This window comes from Schistocerca nitens, chromosome 2 (genome assembly GCF_023898315.1).
Source record: "Schistocerca nitens isolate TAMUIC-IGC-003100 chromosome 2, iqSchNite1.1, whole genome shotgun sequence".
Classification (NCBI taxonomy): domain Eukaryota; kingdom Metazoa; phylum Arthropoda; class Insecta; order Orthoptera; family Acrididae; genus Schistocerca; species Schistocerca nitens.
Window position 1 is genome coordinate 964,094,042 of NC_064615.1, and position 20,830 is coordinate 964,114,871.

Consider the following 20,830-nt stretch of genomic DNA (forward strand, 5'->3'; position numbering starts at 1 on the left):
CACTTTACTGTGAATAGCAGAGTTATTACATGATGTACTTTTATCATTGCACAACCTTACAGGTTCTGAAGAAACCTCCAATATCCTTAATGAATCATTTATGTAGACCAAGAACAGGAGTGCAAAAATTGAACACTGAACCTTGTGGCATGCTATCATTGATCCTATTCTGGGTTTAATCTTATTCCAGCTGCCATGAAGTCCAGAAACTGAGCTATAATTAGCAAGAGTCAAATTATTGTCCTGTAGTATCATCAGAAATAAATCAATCCATGAAGTACAAGAATATTTAGAAAAATTCCTGCTTCACTACATGCAATAAAATTAATTGTATAGAAGGTATTTGCTTCAGATATTCTTTGAACTACTCAATATATTACATAACCTGCCAACACATTTTAATTCCAGAATGAGATTTTCACTCTGCAGCAGAGTGTGCACTGATATTCAAGGTTCGCAGGAGAGCTTCTGTGAAGTTTGGAAAGTAGGAGATGGGGTACTGGTGGTAGAAAAGCTGCGAGGACAGCGCGCGAGTCATGCTTGGGTGGGTCAGTTGGTAGAGCACTTGCCCACGAAAGGCAAAGGTCCCGAGTTCCAGTCTCGGTCTGGCACACAGTTTTAATCTGCCTGGAAGTTTCACATTTCAATTGATTAAGTCAAAGCTAACAGCTTTAATCTCTCCTACAGAAAATTAATAGTTTTGGGTATATTCAGGTCTAATGGGACTAGAAAAATACAAGTTTGTCCTAATGAATGATATACATAAATATTTACATACATCATATTTGATGAAAAATGCTCTTAATAGAACAAACCTTCTAAGGCCATATTTCTTTTCTCGTCATAGTCAAAGAGACTTGTTTGCTGTGTTACAATCTCCACATTTTTCTTCTCACAGCTAGATGCCTTGAGATCAGCACAGTCCATTAGATCCAACAATGCATTTCCAAGCCCTAAAAACAATAAAATTATTAAACTATGCTTTTAACTTGGATAATTTATTGCAATCTTTGTTGAAAAGTATAAAATTCATAAAAATTATTATACTTCATATACTGTAATAGGGGTCAGTTTATTCAGCAATTATTGTTGAAAATTATGTATTTGATACTTAAGTTTTTTCCTATCTTTAAATTCTTACTGACATGGCATCATGCCTCTGCCATAATTACTAGCAACCATTTTCCACTAAAATAGCTTACTTTAGTTAATACAAAATACATAAATGAGAAACCAATATTAAAAATATATGTTACTTTAATAGAAATGCAACACTGTTGATAAATAAAAATTTACTGACTTTCCACTTCTAGGGCTGCAACAGCCTCAAGATAACAGCAGGCAGGAAACATAATATAGAGAGAAATGCATGCTAGTGAAGAACATTCACTCAGGCAATCAGTTTGTCTCGATATGTTTACATGCAATGTCAAAGAAGTGAGTGAGTTTTAGTGAGTGAGTGAGTTTTAGTGAGTGAGTGAGTTTTAGTGAGTGAGTGAGTTTTAGTGAGTGAGTGAGTTTTAGTGAGTGAGTGAGTTTTAGTGAGTGAGTGAGTTTTAGTGAGTGAGTGAGTTTTAGTGAGTGAGTGAGTTTTAGTGAGTTTTAGTGAGTTTTAGTGAGTTTTAGTGAGTTTTAGTGAGTGAGTGAGTTTTAGTGAGTTTTAGTGAGTGAGTGAGTTTTAGTGAGTTTTAGTGAGTGAGTGAGTTTTAGTGAGTTTTAGTGAGTGAGTGAGTTTTAGTGAGTTTTAGTGAGTGAGTGAGTTTTAGTGAGTTTTAGTGAGTGAGTGAGTTTTAGTGAGTGAGTTTTAGTGAGTTTTAGTGAGTGAGTGAGTTTTAGTGAGTTTTAGTGAGTGAGTGAGTTTTAGTGAGTTTTAGTGAGTGAGTGAGTTTTAGTGAGTTTTAGTGAGTGAGTGAGTTTGAGTGAGTGAGTTTTAGTGAGTTTTAGTGAGTGAGTGAGTGAGTGAGTGAGTGAGTGAGTGAGTGAGTGAGTGAGTGAGTGAGTGAGTGAGTGAGTGAGTGAGTGAGTGAGTGAGTGAGTGAGTGAGTGAGTGAGTGAGTGAGTGAGTGAGTGAGTGAGTGAGTGAGTGAGTGAGTGAGTGAGTGAGTGAGTGAGTGAGTGAGTGAGTGAGTGAGTGAGTGAGTTTTAGTGAGTTTTAGTGAGTGAGTGAGTTTTAGTGAGTGAGTGAGTGAGTTTTAGTGAGTGAGTGAGTGAGTGAGTGAGTGAGTGAGTGAGTGAGTGAGTGAGTGAGTGAGTGAGTGAGTTTTAGTGAGTGAGTGAGTTTTAGTGAGTGAGTGAGTGAGTGAGTGAGTGAGTGAGTGAGTTTTAGTGAGTGAGTGAGTGAGTGAGTGAGTGAGTGAGTGAGTGAGTGAGTGAGTGAGTGAGTGAGTGAGTGAGTGAGTGAGTGAGTGAGTGAGTGAGTGAGTGAGTGAGTGAGTGAGTGAGTTTTAGTGAGTTTTAGTGAGTTTTAGTGAGTGAGTGAGTGAGTGAGTTTTAGTGAGTGAGTGAGTTTGAGTGAGTTTGAGTGAGTTTGAGTGAGTTTGAGTGAGTTTGAGTGAGTTTGAGTGAGTTTGAGTGAGTTTGAGTGAGTTTGAGTGAGTTTGAGTGAGTTTGAGTGAGTTTGAGTGAGTTAGTTAGTTTTAGTTAGTTAGTTAGTTAGTTAGTTTGTTTTAGTTAGTTTGTTTTAGTTAGTTTGTTTTAGTTAGTTTGTTTTAGTTAGTTAGTTAGTTAGTTAGTTTTAGTTAGTTAGTTAGTTTTAGTTAGTTAGTTAGTTTTAGTTAGTTAGTTAGTTTTAGTTAGTTAGTTAGTTTTAGTTAGTTAGTTTTAGTTAGTTAGTTAGTTTTAGTTAGTTTAGTTAGTTTTAGTTAGTTTAGTTAGTTTTAGTTAGTTTAGTTAGTTAGTTAGTTTTGGGGTACGTGCTACTCAATGGGGGTTACATTGTTTGCTAATAACTCCCAGCCCACTGTGCCTCATTAGCAAACTTTAAGGCTTTTCATTTTCTGCTGTTAGCTGAAAAGATATGTATGTGCTGTATGTTTAGTTCCAATGGCTCTAAGTATTATGGGACTTAGACATCTGAGGTCATCAGGCCCCTAGACTTAGAATGACAAACTTAAGTAACCTATGGACAGCACACACATCCATGCCCGAGGCAGGATTCAAACCTGCGACCGTAGCAGCAGTGTGGTTCCAGACTGAAGCGCCTAGAACTACTTGGCCACAGCTGTATGTTTAGTATGTCATGGCAATGTCCAGTGGTTCAATTTCCCTGCAGTCCCACTCAACACGTTGTACCTAGCTTGTTGGTAGCCGTGATACTCAGAACCTCTAGCTTTGTTCTCTGGTGACAATGTTAGGTTGCTTCAGGATTTCAGTGGTGTCTCAAATTTTGTGTATGGGTACCTACAGCTGTCTTACAAGAACTCTGGCTTTGTCAAATGTTGTAGGCTGTGCACAATAAAGACTGCTACACTAATGCTGATCTAATGTGCTGGGCAGTTCCAATGTAACATCCATGCTCTGCTGTTTGGACACTAATATGGCTTTTTTTTTGTCCAAATGTTGGTGGCACTGCACTCACAGAATATATATACATAATAGAGGGAAATATTCCACATGGGAAAAATATATCTAAAAACAAAGATGATGTGACTTACCAAACGAAAGTGCTGGCAGGTCGATACACACGAACAAACACAAACACAAAATTCAAGCTTTCGCAACAAACGGTTGCTTCATCAGGAAAGAGGGAAGGAGAGGGAAAGATGAAAGGATGTGGGTTTTAAGGGAGAGGGTAAGGAGTCATTCCAATCCCGGGAGCGGAAAGACTTACCTTAGGGGGAAAAAAGGACAGGTATGCGCGCGTGCACACACACACACACACACACACACACACACACACACACACACACACTTGTAAAGGCAAAGAGTTTTCAAAGTCTTTGGCTTTACAAATGTCTGCGCGCGCGTGTGTGTGTATGTGTGTGTGTGTGTGTGTGTGTGTGTGTGTGTATGTGTGTGTGTGTGTGTGTGTGTGTGTGTGTGTTTGTGTGTTCGCAATGTCTGGGGGCTTTTACTAGATCCTTAGTGGAACCTCCACTCTGAGGAGCAGTTTGTCCTACACCCTTGCTACAAGGTAAGTGCACAACCAGCAGCTGCTGTTTTATTTTCTGTAGAATTTCCTTTTTAAATTTGTTAGTGTTTGGATTGTTTTACTGTCAATGGTTAGGTCAGTAAATGTTATGCAGCTCTTTCAGTTCTTATTTCATCTTGTTTGTATCATCAATGCAGTTTGCTCAGGCAGTGACTTGGATGGAACTCTATCCTGCCCTTAGGGTTGTATGATTTGGCATGTAGGTATCAGTAGGTGTGTGTTGGTTTTTGGTAGACCTTGTGTCCGAATTTACCTCAAAGTTATGTAGACCTTGATCTTCATCGTTAATGGGATCTACTTGTCCACGTAAATTCTGGATGAGTATCTGGTTAGAAAACTGTCCCTTGTGAGACACAAACAAGCTGCAAACTGATACAATGTAGTTCTCACAAAGTTTCTTTGCCACAATACAACATGAGAGTATGTGCGTCCTTCAGAAACTATTTCTGATATGAATGACCTGGTGGAGTTATGTTTATCATTAACCTGTCTCACTCGGCATGGTGAATATGATGAGAAATGAGAAATTAATACTGCAGATGAATAGATGTTTTGATGATTTGTTTTAGCAACATAAAATTTGAGTGTTACATTTTGCAGAAAAAGCTGTAACATTTAATTTAATAGTAGTCCAGTGTACACACACCCATTAAAGGAATACAGTGGAGTGACTATATAGAAGGCCCTGCTTAGGCCCTTTTCTCTACCTTCCCAATGCACTGTTCATTTGTTGTAAGAGGGAGAGAAGCCATGTTGTTGTGAGTGGAATGAATTGGTGGAAGCCTGTGAAAGTGTGACTGAGGTATTTTTTTATAAAAAAAATGGTCACTCTGGAACTGTCTTACATCGTCAGAAGGTCATTCCTGGCACTGCAGTGGTACTATTTTAATGTAAGCCAGTTTGAATCTTTATGGTGGATGAAATTTTTGTTACCAGTATTTTTTACAGCAAGGGGAGGAGAGATGGCATAAAATTCCATATTGCCTGATTGTGCCTGTGTCCCAGATTGAATTCATGTTCTCTCTGCAGTGGGGGCATGTGACACTTTATGGTGATCCACCTGCCAGATGGGAACATTAAGCTTGGCAGTCCCCTTGCTTCAAAAGGAGTAGGCTGTGTGCTGAACTGGGAATCATCCACCACCACCACCACCACCACCACCACCACCACCACCACCACCTTTGGGTCTCTCAGCCATCAATGGCACACAACTTGTCCACATGAAAAGCCAGCTGCTTTGTTGAATGTGTGTTTATGCAGACTGTGCTAGACTGTGTATGCAGTATATGCACTCCTTGTGATCAGTAGAATTGCAAGCTCAATTTTCGAAAATTTTGGCACACTAATAACCCAAAATAATTGTTGAATTACTCTTGGTCACCACTCTTTGGAACTAGATTCTGCACCCACCACAGTCAAACAGTATTGTCAGTTTTAAGAAAGCCAGAAAGTCTAATGGATGCTGACTGGTAGGAAGTGTACCAAAAACCATTTGTAGTGAAATAACTTTTTCACTATTTACTATGAAACTAAACAAACATCTTTCACCTATTTTCAGTTGTGAGGGTGTCATATTTAATAAACATCTTTATAAACTGTCAAGCAAGAACATGATGCATTCACTTGCTTGTCATGTCACTATACCTAGTAATAGCCTTTACATTTCTGTGCACTCCATCACTTTTTGTATTGTATACAACTATTTTTTGGTCATTGTAAGACTCTATTCTGGAACATATGCAAAATCCCAAAGATTGGCTAAAATTTACAGACGTGTGAAATTTGGCACGGACTTCAATGCGAGATGCCTTTAATAGGTTCCACAACGAAACATTGTCTCGAAAATTGGTAGAAAATCCGAAGAAATTCTGGTCGTATGTAAAGTACACAAGCGGCAAGACGCAGTCAATACCTTCGCTGCGCAGTGCCGATGGTACTGTTACTGACGACTGTGCCACTAAAGCGGAGTTATTGAACGCAGTTTTCCGAAATTCCTTCACCAGGGAAGACGAATGGAATATTCCAGAATTTGGAACACTAACAGCTGCTAGCATCAGTTTCTTAGAAGTAGATACCTTAGGGGTTGCGAAGCAACTCAAATCACTTGACACGGCCAAGTCTTCAGGTCCAGATTGTATACCGATTAGGTTCCTTTCGGATTACGCTGATACAATAGCTCCCTACTTAGCAATCATATACAACCACTTGCTCACCAATAGATCTGTACCTACAGATTGGAAAATTTCGCAGGTCGCACCAGTGTTTAAGAAGGGTAATAGGAGTAAACCATCAAACTACAGGCCTATATCATTGATGTCGGTTTGCAGTAGGGTTTTGGAGCATATACTGTATTCAAACATTATGAATCACCTCTAAGGGAACATCTATTGATACGTAATCATCATGGTTTCAGGAAACATTGTTCTTGTGCAACGCAGCTAGCTCTTTATTCGCACGAAGTAATGGCCGCTATCGACAGGGGATCTCAAGTTGATTCCGTATTTCTAGATTTCCGGAAAGCTTTTGACACCATTCCTCACAAGTGACTTCTAATCAAGCTGTGGGCCTGTGGGGTATCGTCTCAGTTGTGTGACTGGATTCATGATTTCCTGTCAGGAAGGTCGCAGTTTGTAGTAATAGACAGCAAATCATCGAGTAGACTTCTGCTGTTCCTGATCGATATAAATGACCTGGGTGACTATCTGAGCAGTTCTCTTAGGTTGTTGGTAGATGATGCTGTAATTTACCGTCTAGTAAGGTCATCCGAAGACCAGTATCAGTTGCAAAGCGATTTAGAAAAGATTGCTGTATGGTGTGGTAGGTGGCAGTTCACGCTAAATAACGAAAAGTGTGAGGTGATCCACACGAGTTCCAAAAGAAATCCGTCGGAATTCGATTACTCGATAAATAGTACAATTCTCAAGGCTGTCAATTTGACTAAGTACCTGGGTGTTAAAATTACGAACAACTTCAGTTGGAAAGACCACATAGATAATATTGTGGGGAAGGCGAGCCAAAGGTTGCGTTTCATTGGCAGGACACTTAGAAGATGCAACAAGTCCACTAAAGAGACAGCTTACACTACACTCGTTCGTCCTCTGTTAGAATATTGCTGAACGGTGTGGGATCTTTACCAGGTGGGACTGACAGAGGACACACAGGCGGGAGGGGGGGGGGGGGGGAAAGACAGCTCGTTTTGTATTATCACGTAATAGGGGAGAGAGTGTGGCAGATATGATACGCGAGTTGGGATGGAAGTTATTAAAGCAAAGACGTTTGCGGCAAGATCTATTTACTAAATTTCAGTCACCAACTTTCTCTTCCGAATGCGAAAATATTTTGTTGAGCCCAACCTACATAGGTAGGAATGTCATCAAAATAAAATAAGAGAAACCAGAGCTGGAACAGAAAGGTTTTTGTGTTCATTTTCCCGCGCACTGTTCGGGAGTGGAATGGTAGAGAGATAGTATGACTGGTTCAATGAACCCTCTGCCAAGCACTTAAATGTGAATTGCAGAGTAATCATGTAGATGTAGAACATAGTGTGGCAATCGTGCCTTTAATTACTGTAGCGTAGGCCAGTAATGCGTTGCTCACATCCTGTTAAATGAAAGCAGCTGTATCAGACAACAGTTCTGAGTTCATTCATGTTGCTCGTGAGACTCCGCTAAAAGCTTAGTATTAGTGACATGAAAATCATCACACTACAACAAAGAAATTATGGAATGATTTTTTGTATGATTTTGCCACACACAAATCCAGTAGAATCCTTTACTGGTCATCCGGTATTCCTTTGGGTTGTTAATATCGTATCAGCATCATAGAAGAACACATGCATAGCTATATGTATCTTTTGGGTTTCTGTAACTGGTTTGTAAATGTGACTTCACTAATATTGATTGGTCAGTCCAGACATAAATTGACTAAACAGACACTACAGGCTGGAGGATTGTAATGTGGGACAAACTTCTTAATTGCATATTGTAAAATTACAGTATTTCCTGTAGAAATGTTTTAATTAACATGAGGTTCCTTCAATCTAGAATCTAGGCACTGGATTGTGTTATAGCCTTCAGGTGGAGAGTCTGCCTCGTGAAAGGATTTACTAGAATAACCATCTGTCTTAGCGTAATAGTGCTGTAAAATTGTCAAGGGAAGTTTTAAACTGTCACTTAACTGAGCATTTAGCCCAAGTAGAAGTCACTTAGAAGTGGTTTCCACATAGGAAAGACCTAGAAATAGTTACTTGTGGATGTAAAAATGTGACCAGGAACATCCAGCTGTAGATGGTTCATTTCTGTCTGTTGTGAGTTGGTGCAGAAAGTATTTAGTAGTGTACAACCAACAAGAAAAAGGTTGAAATCACACTGATGCACTGAATGATATATTAAAAAACCATAGCATGCAAAAATAGAAACCTCATTAGCTTTATCCCAACATTCATGCTGTAAAAGTAGGACTTGTGCAGAATTCAGAAGGGTCATACACTGCACCTTATTACTAAGGTGAAGACACAAATTGATGTAGAAGAAACTGCGTTTTTATCAAAATGATATTTTACCACTTCAACATAATCCCCACCAATATTAACAAAGTTCTCCTAACAATGAACTATTTTTTATAGTTTTTGCAGAAGTGTCAGTCTTGTTTGAGCCAATTTTCCAGAAACACTTTGACCACCTCATTGCTGCTGCAATTTTTCCTACATAATGCCTTCTTGAGTGGAGGAAACACAGGGAAGCCAAGGGAGCCAAATCCAGACTGTAGGAAGAATTAGCTAGTATCTCCTAACTCATGTTTTCTGCATTTTGTTGGGTCATGGGGCAGTGTGAGAATGACCATTGATGTGTAGTAATGTCCCACACTTCCTTTTAGATCCACTACGTTTCTCTGTCATTGCTAGTTTTACTTTGCTGGTGAGTATGTCTCAGCAATAGGCCCTGTTTATTGTATGCTGATCTTACAAATAGGCACAAATGATGACATTTTGAGCACCCCAAAACACAACCAATGTGACTTTCTCACACTGATGCTTGCATTCCGCATTTCTTTTTGACAAGCAAGCTAATGTGCTTCCATTACATGCTCTGTCTTTTGGGCTATGATTCAAAATGGTGAACCCAAGTTTCATCAGACGTTAAAATCTTATCATGGAAAGGGTCACCTTCCCTTTCATAGCATTCTTTTAAGTCTCTACAGACTCAGTATTGTTTCCTTGTGTTACCTTACCTAAGATGGAGAAAGGAGGAGTGGCCACTCACATTAGAAAGGGTTACAATTATAAAAACATTGACATTCTTAAATAATTTAGTGATCAGCATTTTGAAGCATGTACCACACAAGTAGGAACACACAAAAGAAAAATAATTATAGTCACAATACACAGAGCTCCACCTGGTAATTTCCAGCTATTCAATGAACATTTTGATGCAATATTAAATTTCTTAACTTCTAAAAATAATGAACTCATACTAAGTGGAGTTTTTAATTTAAACTTTCTATAGGATAGTCACTGAAGATCCATACTATAGTCTCTTACAACTTCTTATAATCTCCCTTAGTACAGTTTCCAACTAGGGTTATGGGTACCTGCAGCACTGCTATTGATAACATTTTCATAGATACTGCCACACTAGCAAATCCTAGTATAAATCCAATATTTAATGGCTTTTCAGATCATCATGCTCAGTTGCTTACATTTAATCCAGTGGGGTCTGATTCAACTAATAACAGGAAGTGGGAAACTGTACAAATAATAAATGAAACAGGAATTTAAAGTATAAAAAACTTTGTGGAATACAGACTGGAAAGATGTATACAATTCACCCAGGATAAATGGAAAGTGTAACTGCTTCTCTAATATTGTCATAGGTAACATTGAAAACTTTGCCCTAAGAAAGTAATCAAAGCAAATAGATTAAATGTTTCAAAACCTTGGATTAGAAATGGAATAAAAGTATCTTGCAAAACAAAAAGATTGTATTTAATGTCAAGGGAAAATTATGACTACAGAGCTAAATCATATTACAAATTATATCATAAAATTTGAAACAATGCAATCAGAACCTCAAAATGTATTTATTTCCAAGAAAAATAAATGTCTAATAAGATAAAACTATATGGAACACAGTAAAAAGTGAAACAGGAAAACTAATCAGGCAAATGAAGTTATATTAAATGTAAATAATGAGTTTATTAGAGATACCTCCAAAATCCTTTCACTAGCAGACAACTTAGGTATGCATAGTTCCTCAGAAGACAGCTTAAAATATTTAAAAAATGCATTTACACTGGAGTTTGACAAAATTCAACTATATACTACCTCACCGAAAGAGATTTATAATATTGTTAGCTCTCTTAGAAGCAAATGGTCCAGTGGTTATGATTAAATCAGCATTACCATTATTAAAAGTTTCTCCTCACAACTTTGTGACATACTGAGTTACTTATGTAATGAATCCCTGCACAGTGATACTTTTCCAGACAGGCTTAAATATGCTATTGTCAAACAATTACACAAAAAAGGAGAAATCATCAGTGGAAAACTTCCATCCCATTTCATTATTGGCAATATTTTGAGAAGTGCTTCAAAGGGTTATGTACAATAAACTTTATAAACACTGAAAACAGAAAACTATTCTCATTCACGATCAGTTTGTATTTCAGAAAGGGTTTTCAACTGATCAACCTATATTCACTTTTACAGATGATATATTAGAATCAATAAATGAAATTTATTACCACTTGGAATATTCTGTGATCTGGCTAGAGCTTTTAATTGTGTTAAGCATGATATCTGTATACAAAAGTTAAAAATTATGGGATAACAGGAGTATCAGGCTCATGGTTCTCATCTTATCTTTTTAATAAGACACAGTGTGTGTGTATCAGGCTTACCAAATAACAAGTCATTCAAAATATGAAACCATCAGAGAAGGGGTGCCCCAGGGCTCTATTTTAGGTCCCTTGTTGTTCCTATTATATGTTAATGACCTTCCATATGCAGTGTCACAATTGTCTTATTTGCAGATGATGCAAGTATTGGTATAAGAAACTAGTTCCCGTGATCTCGCTGAGCAATCAGCTAATGAAATATTTAGAAGTATCAATGGGTGGTTCACAGCAAATGGATTGTCACTGAATTTTGACAAGACCCAGTACATACCATTTAGTACCTCACACAGAACACCTGACCCTATAAGTACAATATATTCAAACAATGAAATTAAAGCTGTAGACAGTGTCAAATTTTTAGGGCTACCGGAACAAATTGACCACAACCTAAATTTGAAAACTCACACTCTAAACTTAATGAAATGACTTAGTTCAGCTACATTTGCAGTACACACAATAGCAGAAACAGGCAATTTAGAAATGAAAAAGTTAGTTTATTCGGCCTACTTCAATTCACTAATGAGTTATGGAATTATCTGTTTGGGAAACTCCTCTCACAAAGAGAACATTTTCAAAATTCACAAATGAATCATTAGAATTATATCTGCTGTCAGTCCTAGATCATGCAGAGACCTCTTTAAGAAACTTTGTATTCTAACTACTACTACTACTCAGTACATATACTCATTGATCTATGTCATTTCCAACATGTCACTTTTTACACAAAATAGTGCAAAACATGATAATACTAGAACCAAAAACGATCTGTATAAGTGTGATTTGAGACTTTCTCGGCGTATTCCATTCGTGAAATCTTCTCGGGTGATCAGCCGAGTAAAGGCGTCGTCTTCTCGCAACGTTTCGAAGGGTTTCGTACCCATCATCTTCGCTTGAAGATGATGGGTACGAAACCCTTCGAAACATTGCGAGAAGACGACGCCTTTACTCGGCTGATCACCCGAGAAGATTTCACGGATCTGTATAAGTACTATAAAAGCTTAACATTAGTACAAAAAGTAGTCAAATACATGGGTACTCAAATTCAAGAACTTATCAGAGTGTATCAAAGGTCTTGTAAGTGATAAAGATCGATTGCAGAGAGAATTAACGAACTTCCTGCTGGCCAACTCTTATTCCATTTATGAATATCTTCACAAGGATTATAGCTCATAGCTTTGTCTGCACAAGAATTTTACAATATCCATATATCTGAGTAGGAAAAAACTGACTCTTTCCACGTCACAGAGACTCCTCTCCAAGGGATCCATGGAATACAATAAATGTAATGTAATATAAAGTAATTTCAGGACCGATGTTGTACTCATTGTGCTGTACTTCAGCCTGCAACTGTTTTTGCTGTAGGTTCATCTGTAATATGTAAGTCTTCACAAACATGTGGGTTTGAAGTGAAGGGGTTGACAATGCAACTGGCTGGCCAGAACAGTGCTTGTCAGTCACTGAGGTTTGACTATTTTTGAACTGTTCTGACCACTTATAAAAATTTCTGTAGGTCACAGAATTTTCACCATACTGTAAAGCCATTCAAGGAAACATTTTAGCCAGTTTTTCACCTTCAGAAAGCAAGAAATGTATCACTGAATATTTTCCAGCTGATGTGTCAACTTCAAGTGGCCACACCATTGTTAAATGCAATATTGATGTTGTAAAGGAAACAATTTTTATCCATCAGCTTTTCTCAGCTCATCTCAGTGACACCATTCTAAGTACAAAGCTACTACAAATTCATTTTGACATCAGTCTGTATCTATTTCATGTCCCTCATAATTTATTAATTATGTTTTAGAGCATTGCATTAACGTGCATTTTAGTGAACATCTAGGATGTTATTTGTATAAATTAGTCAACGGGCTTGAAAAATTTTAAATTTTATATCTCGTTCAGCTGTGTCGCTAATGATGGCATGGCTGGAAAGGTGGCAGTAAAAGAGTCAAGCAGTGGTGGACTACATTTGTGGCTATATATCTGCAGTAGTCCAGGAACACACGGGATGGAAGGGATGGAGGAGAATAGTAGTTTTAGGATGAGGAAGGATACACTGTTCTGGGAGATGGTTGAGTGAGGAAATTGTGTGGAGAGTGAGTACAGACAAGGTTTGTCTTCAGAGTTTCCTGGCTGACAATAGCTGCATAGTGAAATATTAAAAATTTTGCAAGAGAGATCTGTGTGGGACTTAGATGATAGTACACATAGGAAATTTATCTTGTTCATTTAGTGAGCTGCTTCCGAGTTACTGTGTGCAATTTTTATCCAAAAAAGATCTTAATTAAACATTCTGATTCGAAATGAACTACAGTGCTGTCTAGTTTCAACAATCACAGACAACACTTACAGTAATTGTATGATCCAAGGAAGAAAGCTCTGCAAATAAATTTTATGAAAATTATTTTTTAACAGTTCACGATCTGCCCCTATGTTGTTATTTATGAGCCAAAGGCTATTTCAGAACTGGCTCTCCTAACCAGTTCCACATCCAAGGTGTCTAGTCAAATTTGTAATGGAACAGAAGGTGTTTTTAAGGGTCGCAGTATAAGGTTTGATGTACATTGCATTCCAGTGGAACAACTCTTAAACAGAATTAAGTATATTCTTGTCGCTGTGCATAGTAAATCAAAATGTTGTTATGCTGCTAAAAGTATTTTGAGAAAATTGTGTGGAACATTTAACTAATGAGTACACTTTTTCAGTGAGATTTCAATGTATCAAAAAAATCTCACTGAAGAAGTGCCCCTAGTTGAATGGAAAGAAAGTGGTAAGGGACACATCAATTTTAGGGAAAATTTCCTGAACGCTGCAGTGGCCACCACACTGAAAATAAGAGTATTTTTGAAACATGATATGTACAGTATTTTCCAATGCTGCTCTCTATAAGGGAATTAATATTCTGGAGACAGTTCCCTTTCCACAAAATGCAACTATAGTTTTCTGATGTACTTGCGAGGTCTGTTCAAAACATCCTGTAACATTTATGATTTCACACCAATGGTGTGTTCAAGCGAAATGTGGTTGGAAACCCTGCACGCACACATGCACAATGTGTAACTGCCAGAAGTTTCATTGTTGTATGTCTGTTAGTTATTGTTGAGTCCTGTATTGAGTAGAATGTTATGTTGCACACTTTGCGAATTTCAAGATGGCATAGTTAGAGGAGCAACGCATGTGTATTAAATTTTGTATGAAACTCGAGAAAAACTTTACAGAGACACATCAAATGATGCAGGAAGCCTACAGTGACAAGTGTTCAAACCATACTTTGTGTTACGAATGGTTCGCACATTTTAAAAATGTGCTGGATGGAAGGCAAAGGTGACCCTCGTTCAGGATGCCCTTCAATGTCTACTGACTATGTTCATGTCAGGAACATCAACGAAATCGTGCATAACAATTTAAGACTGACTGTCCTAGAGATTGTAAAATAGTGTAAAATTTCAGTTGGATCGTGTCACAAAATCCTGACACAGCACTTTGGAATGCATTGTGTTGCTGCCAGGTTCATCCCACATCTCACAAGTCAAGACCAGGAAAGATCTCTGAATCTGTGAAGAGCTTTTGGGCTGCGCAAAGGAGAATGAGATGTTCTTGAAGAGCATCTGGTGGTGAGACTTCAGCCAACAATTATGATGTTGAGACCAAGTTTCAGTCTTCACAATAGGTTGGGGAAGTTCCTCCAATGCAAAAAAAAAAAAAAAAAAAAAAGAAGAAAAGAAAAGAAAAGAAAAAGAAAAACAGCTTGTCAGGTCAGGTAAAATGTCAGTGTCATAATAATAGTTCTCTTTGACTTTGAATGATTAGTTCATGATGAATTTGTGCTAGAGGGACAAACTGTTAATTGAGGGTACTATAAGGATGTGTTTTGACACCTGCAAGAAAACGTGAGATGAAATGGACTGAAATGTGGTCGAACAAATCACCAGCACATTCATCCCCGTTGGTGCATGACTATTGCACAAGAAACAAAATCACTGTGCTGCCCCATCCTCTGCAGTCTCCAGACCTGGCCGTTGCAGACGTTTATTTTCAAAGTTGAAAACCCCCATTAAAGGACAATGATTTCCAATGATAGACGAGATAGAAGAAAATTCGCAGACAGCACTTCACATGATCCAGAAAGAGGTGTACAAAGATTGTTTGCAGAAGTGGACACAGCATTGGGAGTGGTATGAATTTTCGAGGTGAGTATTTTATAGGAGACCATGCACAATAAGGGAAATGTTGGTGTAGAAAACTTTTGTGAACCAAGTACCAGAATTTTTTGAACAGACCTCTAATGATGAAACCTTTTTGATAACTATGTTAAATTGTTCAACAAATATCTTTCACATCTGTTTTTTTGAAATATTAAGTGCAATATTTATGGAAATTGTAATGATGGCAAGAGATAGTAACCATAGCAAAATCATCTAAATTGTTGGATGCCAGTACTGAATAGTTATAAGGGGAATATCTTTAGCATGTGTAAGAGCAGTTAAGAACCTAAAAATACTCAGTAATGCAAGCCAAGAATTTGTTTCACTTAAGCTGCCCCATGAGGCACAGGCATGTGTGAGCACTTGCCAGCTTGCTCAGTATAGCCCTATTGAACGTGTTCTTTGAGTGTACACGAGTTACTTGCCTGCCCACAGATGGTCAGCCTGGTTAGTGTGATTGTGTAGGCTACAGTGTGGCTGCCTAAATGCATGTATGACAGTTCTTTGCCTATTTGTACTTCTTGCACTGTCTTTAACTAAGTACTCCTATATTTTTACCAATAAAAATGACTAACCCACATGTCACTAACAAGATTTTTCATTCTTCTTACTTCAGTTATACATTTTTTTCATATGCTTAGAACTTAAACTCACTCTGAAGTACAATTTGAAGAGACCATAACTGGACAAGTGTGACAAACTTACCAGAAATATTTGTGAGTGTGTCATCCTGCACTGGAGAACAACTTTTTGTTCTTGGGCTCTCTGCAGGACTTCTTACTGGACTAGTTGAATGACTTAGTGGAGAATTTGCTGCAACATTGAAAGATGTTTCAAACAAACAATTACTTTTGTTAACATTCTGAAACTACTAAATTTGTCTACAGTTTCTAGCAGTAATAAAACATGAGAACATACTTATAGTTTACAGTTTCTACCAACTACCTTTGCACATGTTTGATTCCGAGGCAAGTGATAAAGGACTGTTTGACCGACTGGCATATCCACTGCTGCAAGACATGCTGCTGAGAATTGAAGGATGCTGCATGAACAGATGAGGAGGAAGATATGGGCTTGGTAGAGAAGGCAAAACAGTTGACAATCCCCATGGAGTAGCCTGACCAGCTAGGTCTGGCGAGAGCAGTGGAAGTGATGGTGAATTGTATCCTGAAGAACATGGTGAACACTGGTAATTATTGTTCATCAGCAGTGGTGTGTCATAATTTTCACTATCAGTTTTTCCACCTGGAAAATGAATTATACACCATTTTAATTTAATGTTCTTCGTGAACTCGGTGATTAATGAACTTTTTCAAGATATACATACTACTGTTAACTTCAAATACTGGATGATTGTCAGGGATGAAGTAAGAGTCTGGTATATCAGCATGAACTGAGGGCTCCTTGAGGCTCAGTAGCAATTTTCTTGCTTCATATATCTTGCCTGAAATTAAATCATGATAAAATTTCACCTACACTAAAAGCGTAATAATTCTGAAATAGATCTAAGCTTTTTGTCTAATATTTTATTGCTTATACTAAAAAGGTTTTTACCAACTTTTGTTCTAATTATGAATGTACAGGACAGACATTAGTACACTTAACAATTACATATCTGAATTCAAAGGCAAAATGTTAATATTGGTAATGTGGAGGTGTAACAGTGTTGTTACTTTTTGAACATTTAATGCATTAATGAAGTATTAACTTGAACCAAATGCTTATCTTTATATCCTCTCTGAACACTTATGTCTTATGTTGGATAAAATGTACAGAGTACTAAGTAAACTAAGTTATGTGTCTCCTTGAAAGGACTGCTTAACAATGTTTGATAAGCAAAAGTAAACATATCAGAATCCTAAATATTAACTACAAAGTTTCATGCGCTTTTGTGAACACAGAAACTGCATTGAGAATATTTTGAGAGAATTGGTGACCAGTATTCACCATCAGGAGTCAAAATATTAATGCTACCAATAGGTGCATACAGAAGTACATAACACTACCCTAGCTTTCAGGAATAGGGGTTCCTTCCTCCGAGAGGAGGGGGTGGGGCCTAAGTTACAAAAATTGAGAAGGAAGGGATCACTCAGACCCCCCTCCATCCATCTGCCAACCTTGCGGAATGAAGGATCTCATTTGAGAACTTCAAAACAATCTAATCACATTAGTTAGAAAGAATGTGTATTGGAGCAGTCATTCCATTCGGTTTTCCAATGCCAAATGGGTTTTCTTATGTAATATTGATTGGAAAAGGAAAGACTAATGCCCAGTAAATTATTTTGTCATTATAGAACAGTTGCTGGACGCTTAGCCTACTTAAAGCCAGTAATCTGTATCAATTTCGTAAACAATTGCAACACCAGAGCAAAGGAAGGAGATTATCATTAGTGCAATATAGTTACAGAATTGTTTGCATTACGTTACACTTTTGAAAACTGCACTTTCATCCAGTTTTGACGAGTGAGGGAATTGAGTCTCCATTACTTGTAGGTATTCACACTACTGAAACATCCAACAGGAAGTGAGATTAGATATTAGCATCTGTTACCATGTTTTAATTAGTTGAAGTAATTACCTGGTAAAGTTTTTTTGAAAATTTTACAACACACTGAAATCCAGTTGTCCACAAAACTGTCACTATGATAATCCCTGTTACAACCACTTACATATCACTTCAACAGGGACCATGAGGACAAGATCAAGCTAATTACAGCATACAGAGAGGCATTTAAACAACCATTCTTTCCACAATCCTTACATGGATGAAACAGGAAGCAGCCCTAGTGACAGTTACAATACCTCCATTCATGCACTTCATAGTGATTTGCAGGGTATGGACATAGACGTAGATGTGGATCATTGTAATAATGTGCGTCTTTTCATATTGATGGGAAAATATGCTCTGGTTCCAAGAGAAGTAGAACACTGACAAAGTACTCCAATTTTATTGACTGAATGAAATAATGAACTGTCACCCCTATTGTCTTCTTGAATTTGACTATATATAATCTTAATGGCCTTGCAAACAGTGGTCTGAATTTAAAAAATATCACTCTCCAGAGTTAGTGCATGAACTACTACTGTCCATTTAGTGATTGTCTTAAATATTCTTTACACCAAAAGTGCTATTGAGTACATTACAACTTCTTATCAAAAAATGGTAAACAGTTTACAATGTTTAGATTAGCAAAGACACTAGCTATGAAGCACAAACTTTTTTTTATTTTATGAAGATTGATTTTAGTCAGTACACACACATGCATGCATGCATGCATGCATGCATGCGCACACACCGAAAATACACAGAAATTCTCAGCTCTATGACAGCACTTTTAAACTTCAAGTTATCTTTACAGTTTGTCAGAGATGATTACTACCACACACAGCTGGTGCTGTGACTATTGATTTGTGCTGGTACACCATCTGAAGCAACTCATCTTATGAAGACACTTGGTTCATCTTTAAATCAGGTTTCCATTAGATGAAGTGGAAGTTCATTATTTTGTACAATCTGCATAATAGCTTTTCATTGTCAAACATACACTGATAAATAACCAGAATACATATGTGTAATCCATATTTATCTATGAACTGGCTGTTATTTTTGGAGGATTTATTTCACTATGTTTTTGTAGACTGAAGTTGAAATCGATTTAGAAGTATTTAAGATACAGTGTGTCAAAGACAGAACTTAAAAAAAATTGTTTGAAATTATTTTAACCTTTCAGTTATTCAGAGCAGCTGTGACAGCAACTTGAGTGTGGCATTTTATTCAAAATTAGTCTGCCCTTATATTCAGTTTCACCAAATCAATCCTAAAATACTTTGTCTTCTAGTTTAGAACAGGAAACATTCTCTGATGAATTTAAGTGTGTGTACACAAACCTTGTGGTTGGAAAGAGGCACAAATCACACCCATCTAGAAGTATAGCTGAAGTGATCAACAGAAGTAACATCCAATAACTTTCACATCCATTTCTTATAAAATCTTAGAACACAGACTTCATGGATGATTCAGTTACCTATAATGATAGTGTCTGAAAGAAGCTGCATAAATATTCAGTTATGATACAATCCATTATGGAGTCGAGGTAGCAGTTGTTATACTGGTTATCACTGTTAGCATTCAACGAAAATGTTGGACCAAATTCTGAAAAAGACTTACGTGTATAATAATAATTATTCGGTGCATGGTAGTATGACCATGATAGGTGAAATTAAAGATACGCCAGTCACTGTCACTTCCCGTTTGGTTTTGTTGGATGTTAAGGACTTATACTCCAGTGTTCCGGTTAACGGAACTATAGAAATCATTAAGAGAAATTTCCTGAAATATGGTAAAATTTCAACGCAAGAGACAATTGAATTTATTGAACTCCTACAGCTCATTATAAGTTTTAATTATTTTACATTTAATAACAAATTTTATATTCAGGACGATGGGTTAGCCATGGGGTCCAGTATTTCAGGAACTATGGCGGACATTTTTATCAATGACCTTGAAGATAGTTCTAAATTCTGACGATAACATTATGGATAAAATTTATTACAAACGTTATGTAGACGACACTTACTTGTCGATGGTTCCCGTGAGGACATTGAGGAAATAGTAAAAAAGTTCAACGACGCACATAATAAAATAAAATTTACCATGGAGTATGAAACTGACAATTGTTTACAGTTTCTGGACCTGAATATAAAAAAGCAGGGCAACAAACATGCGTTCTCAGTTTATAGAAAACAAACTACGACTGATGCCATGATCCCGAATGATTCATGCCATCCGCAGGCTTATAAAGAAGCTGCTTTCTGTAGTCTCGTGCATAGGGCAGTCAATATACCTATGAGTGAAAAAGATAGGGAGACTGAAATTAATACTGTTAAGAGAATAGCGATGAATAACGGTTACAGAATAGATATGGTTAAAAAACTGTTACGGAAAAGTAATAAGTGCAAAAAGAATAAACCTGATGGAGAGAAAGTGAGAATTATCACGATGCCATGCTACGGAAAAGTCTCACAAAAGACAGCAAATATTTTTAAGCCATACGATGTCAAAATAGCTTTTCAGACTAATAACCTAGTGAGGTATAGCCTTAAGCACAATACTGGCGAGAAGAGAAATAAGTTTGAAAGATGGGGAGTTTATAAGATTCAGTGCAGAACTTGTGATGCAAAATATATAGGGCAGACAGGAAGATCATTCGCGATCCGGTATAAAGAACATAAAGATGCGTTCAGGTTAGGAAATTGACAAATCAGCTGTTGCGAACCATATATATGAAACAGGCCATCCCCTTAATAGCATAGAAGACAACGTAGAAATATTGCATGTAGAAAAGAAAGGGAGGAAACTTGATTTACTAGAGGAATTCGAGATAGCTATCCATGAAAAGAAACAAAGCAATATCCTAAATGTACAAGATAACTTTAAAGAAATGAGATTTTTTAGCAGGTTTTTAGAATTATTTTAGGGCAGGCATGCGACTTTAAACTTGTAGCATGTCAATGACGGAGTTGCGAGAGGCTAACGATGGCAGACCAATGCAATAAGGAAATGAGGCACCCAATAGCATAG

General features: G+C 37.3%; 1 protein-coding gene across 1 annotated transcript in view; it reads right to left on the bottom strand.

The window, feature by feature from the left end:
• The window catches only part of LOC126235477 (protein bicaudal C), a 167,366-nt gene that overhangs the window by 23,086 nt on the left and 123,450 nt on the right, over positions 1-20,830 (bottom strand). Inside the window, exons 8-11 of the mRNA XM_049944197.1 lie at positions 16,577-16,693; positions 16,246-16,494; positions 15,955-16,062; positions 816-953 (exon numbers count right to left, since the gene is read on the bottom strand). Of these exons, the coding sequence (XP_049800154.1) occupies positions 816-953; positions 15,955-16,062; positions 16,246-16,494; positions 16,577-16,693 (612 nt within the window). The remainder of the gene's footprint in view (positions 1-815; positions 954-15,954; positions 16,063-16,245; positions 16,495-16,576; positions 16,694-20,830) is intronic.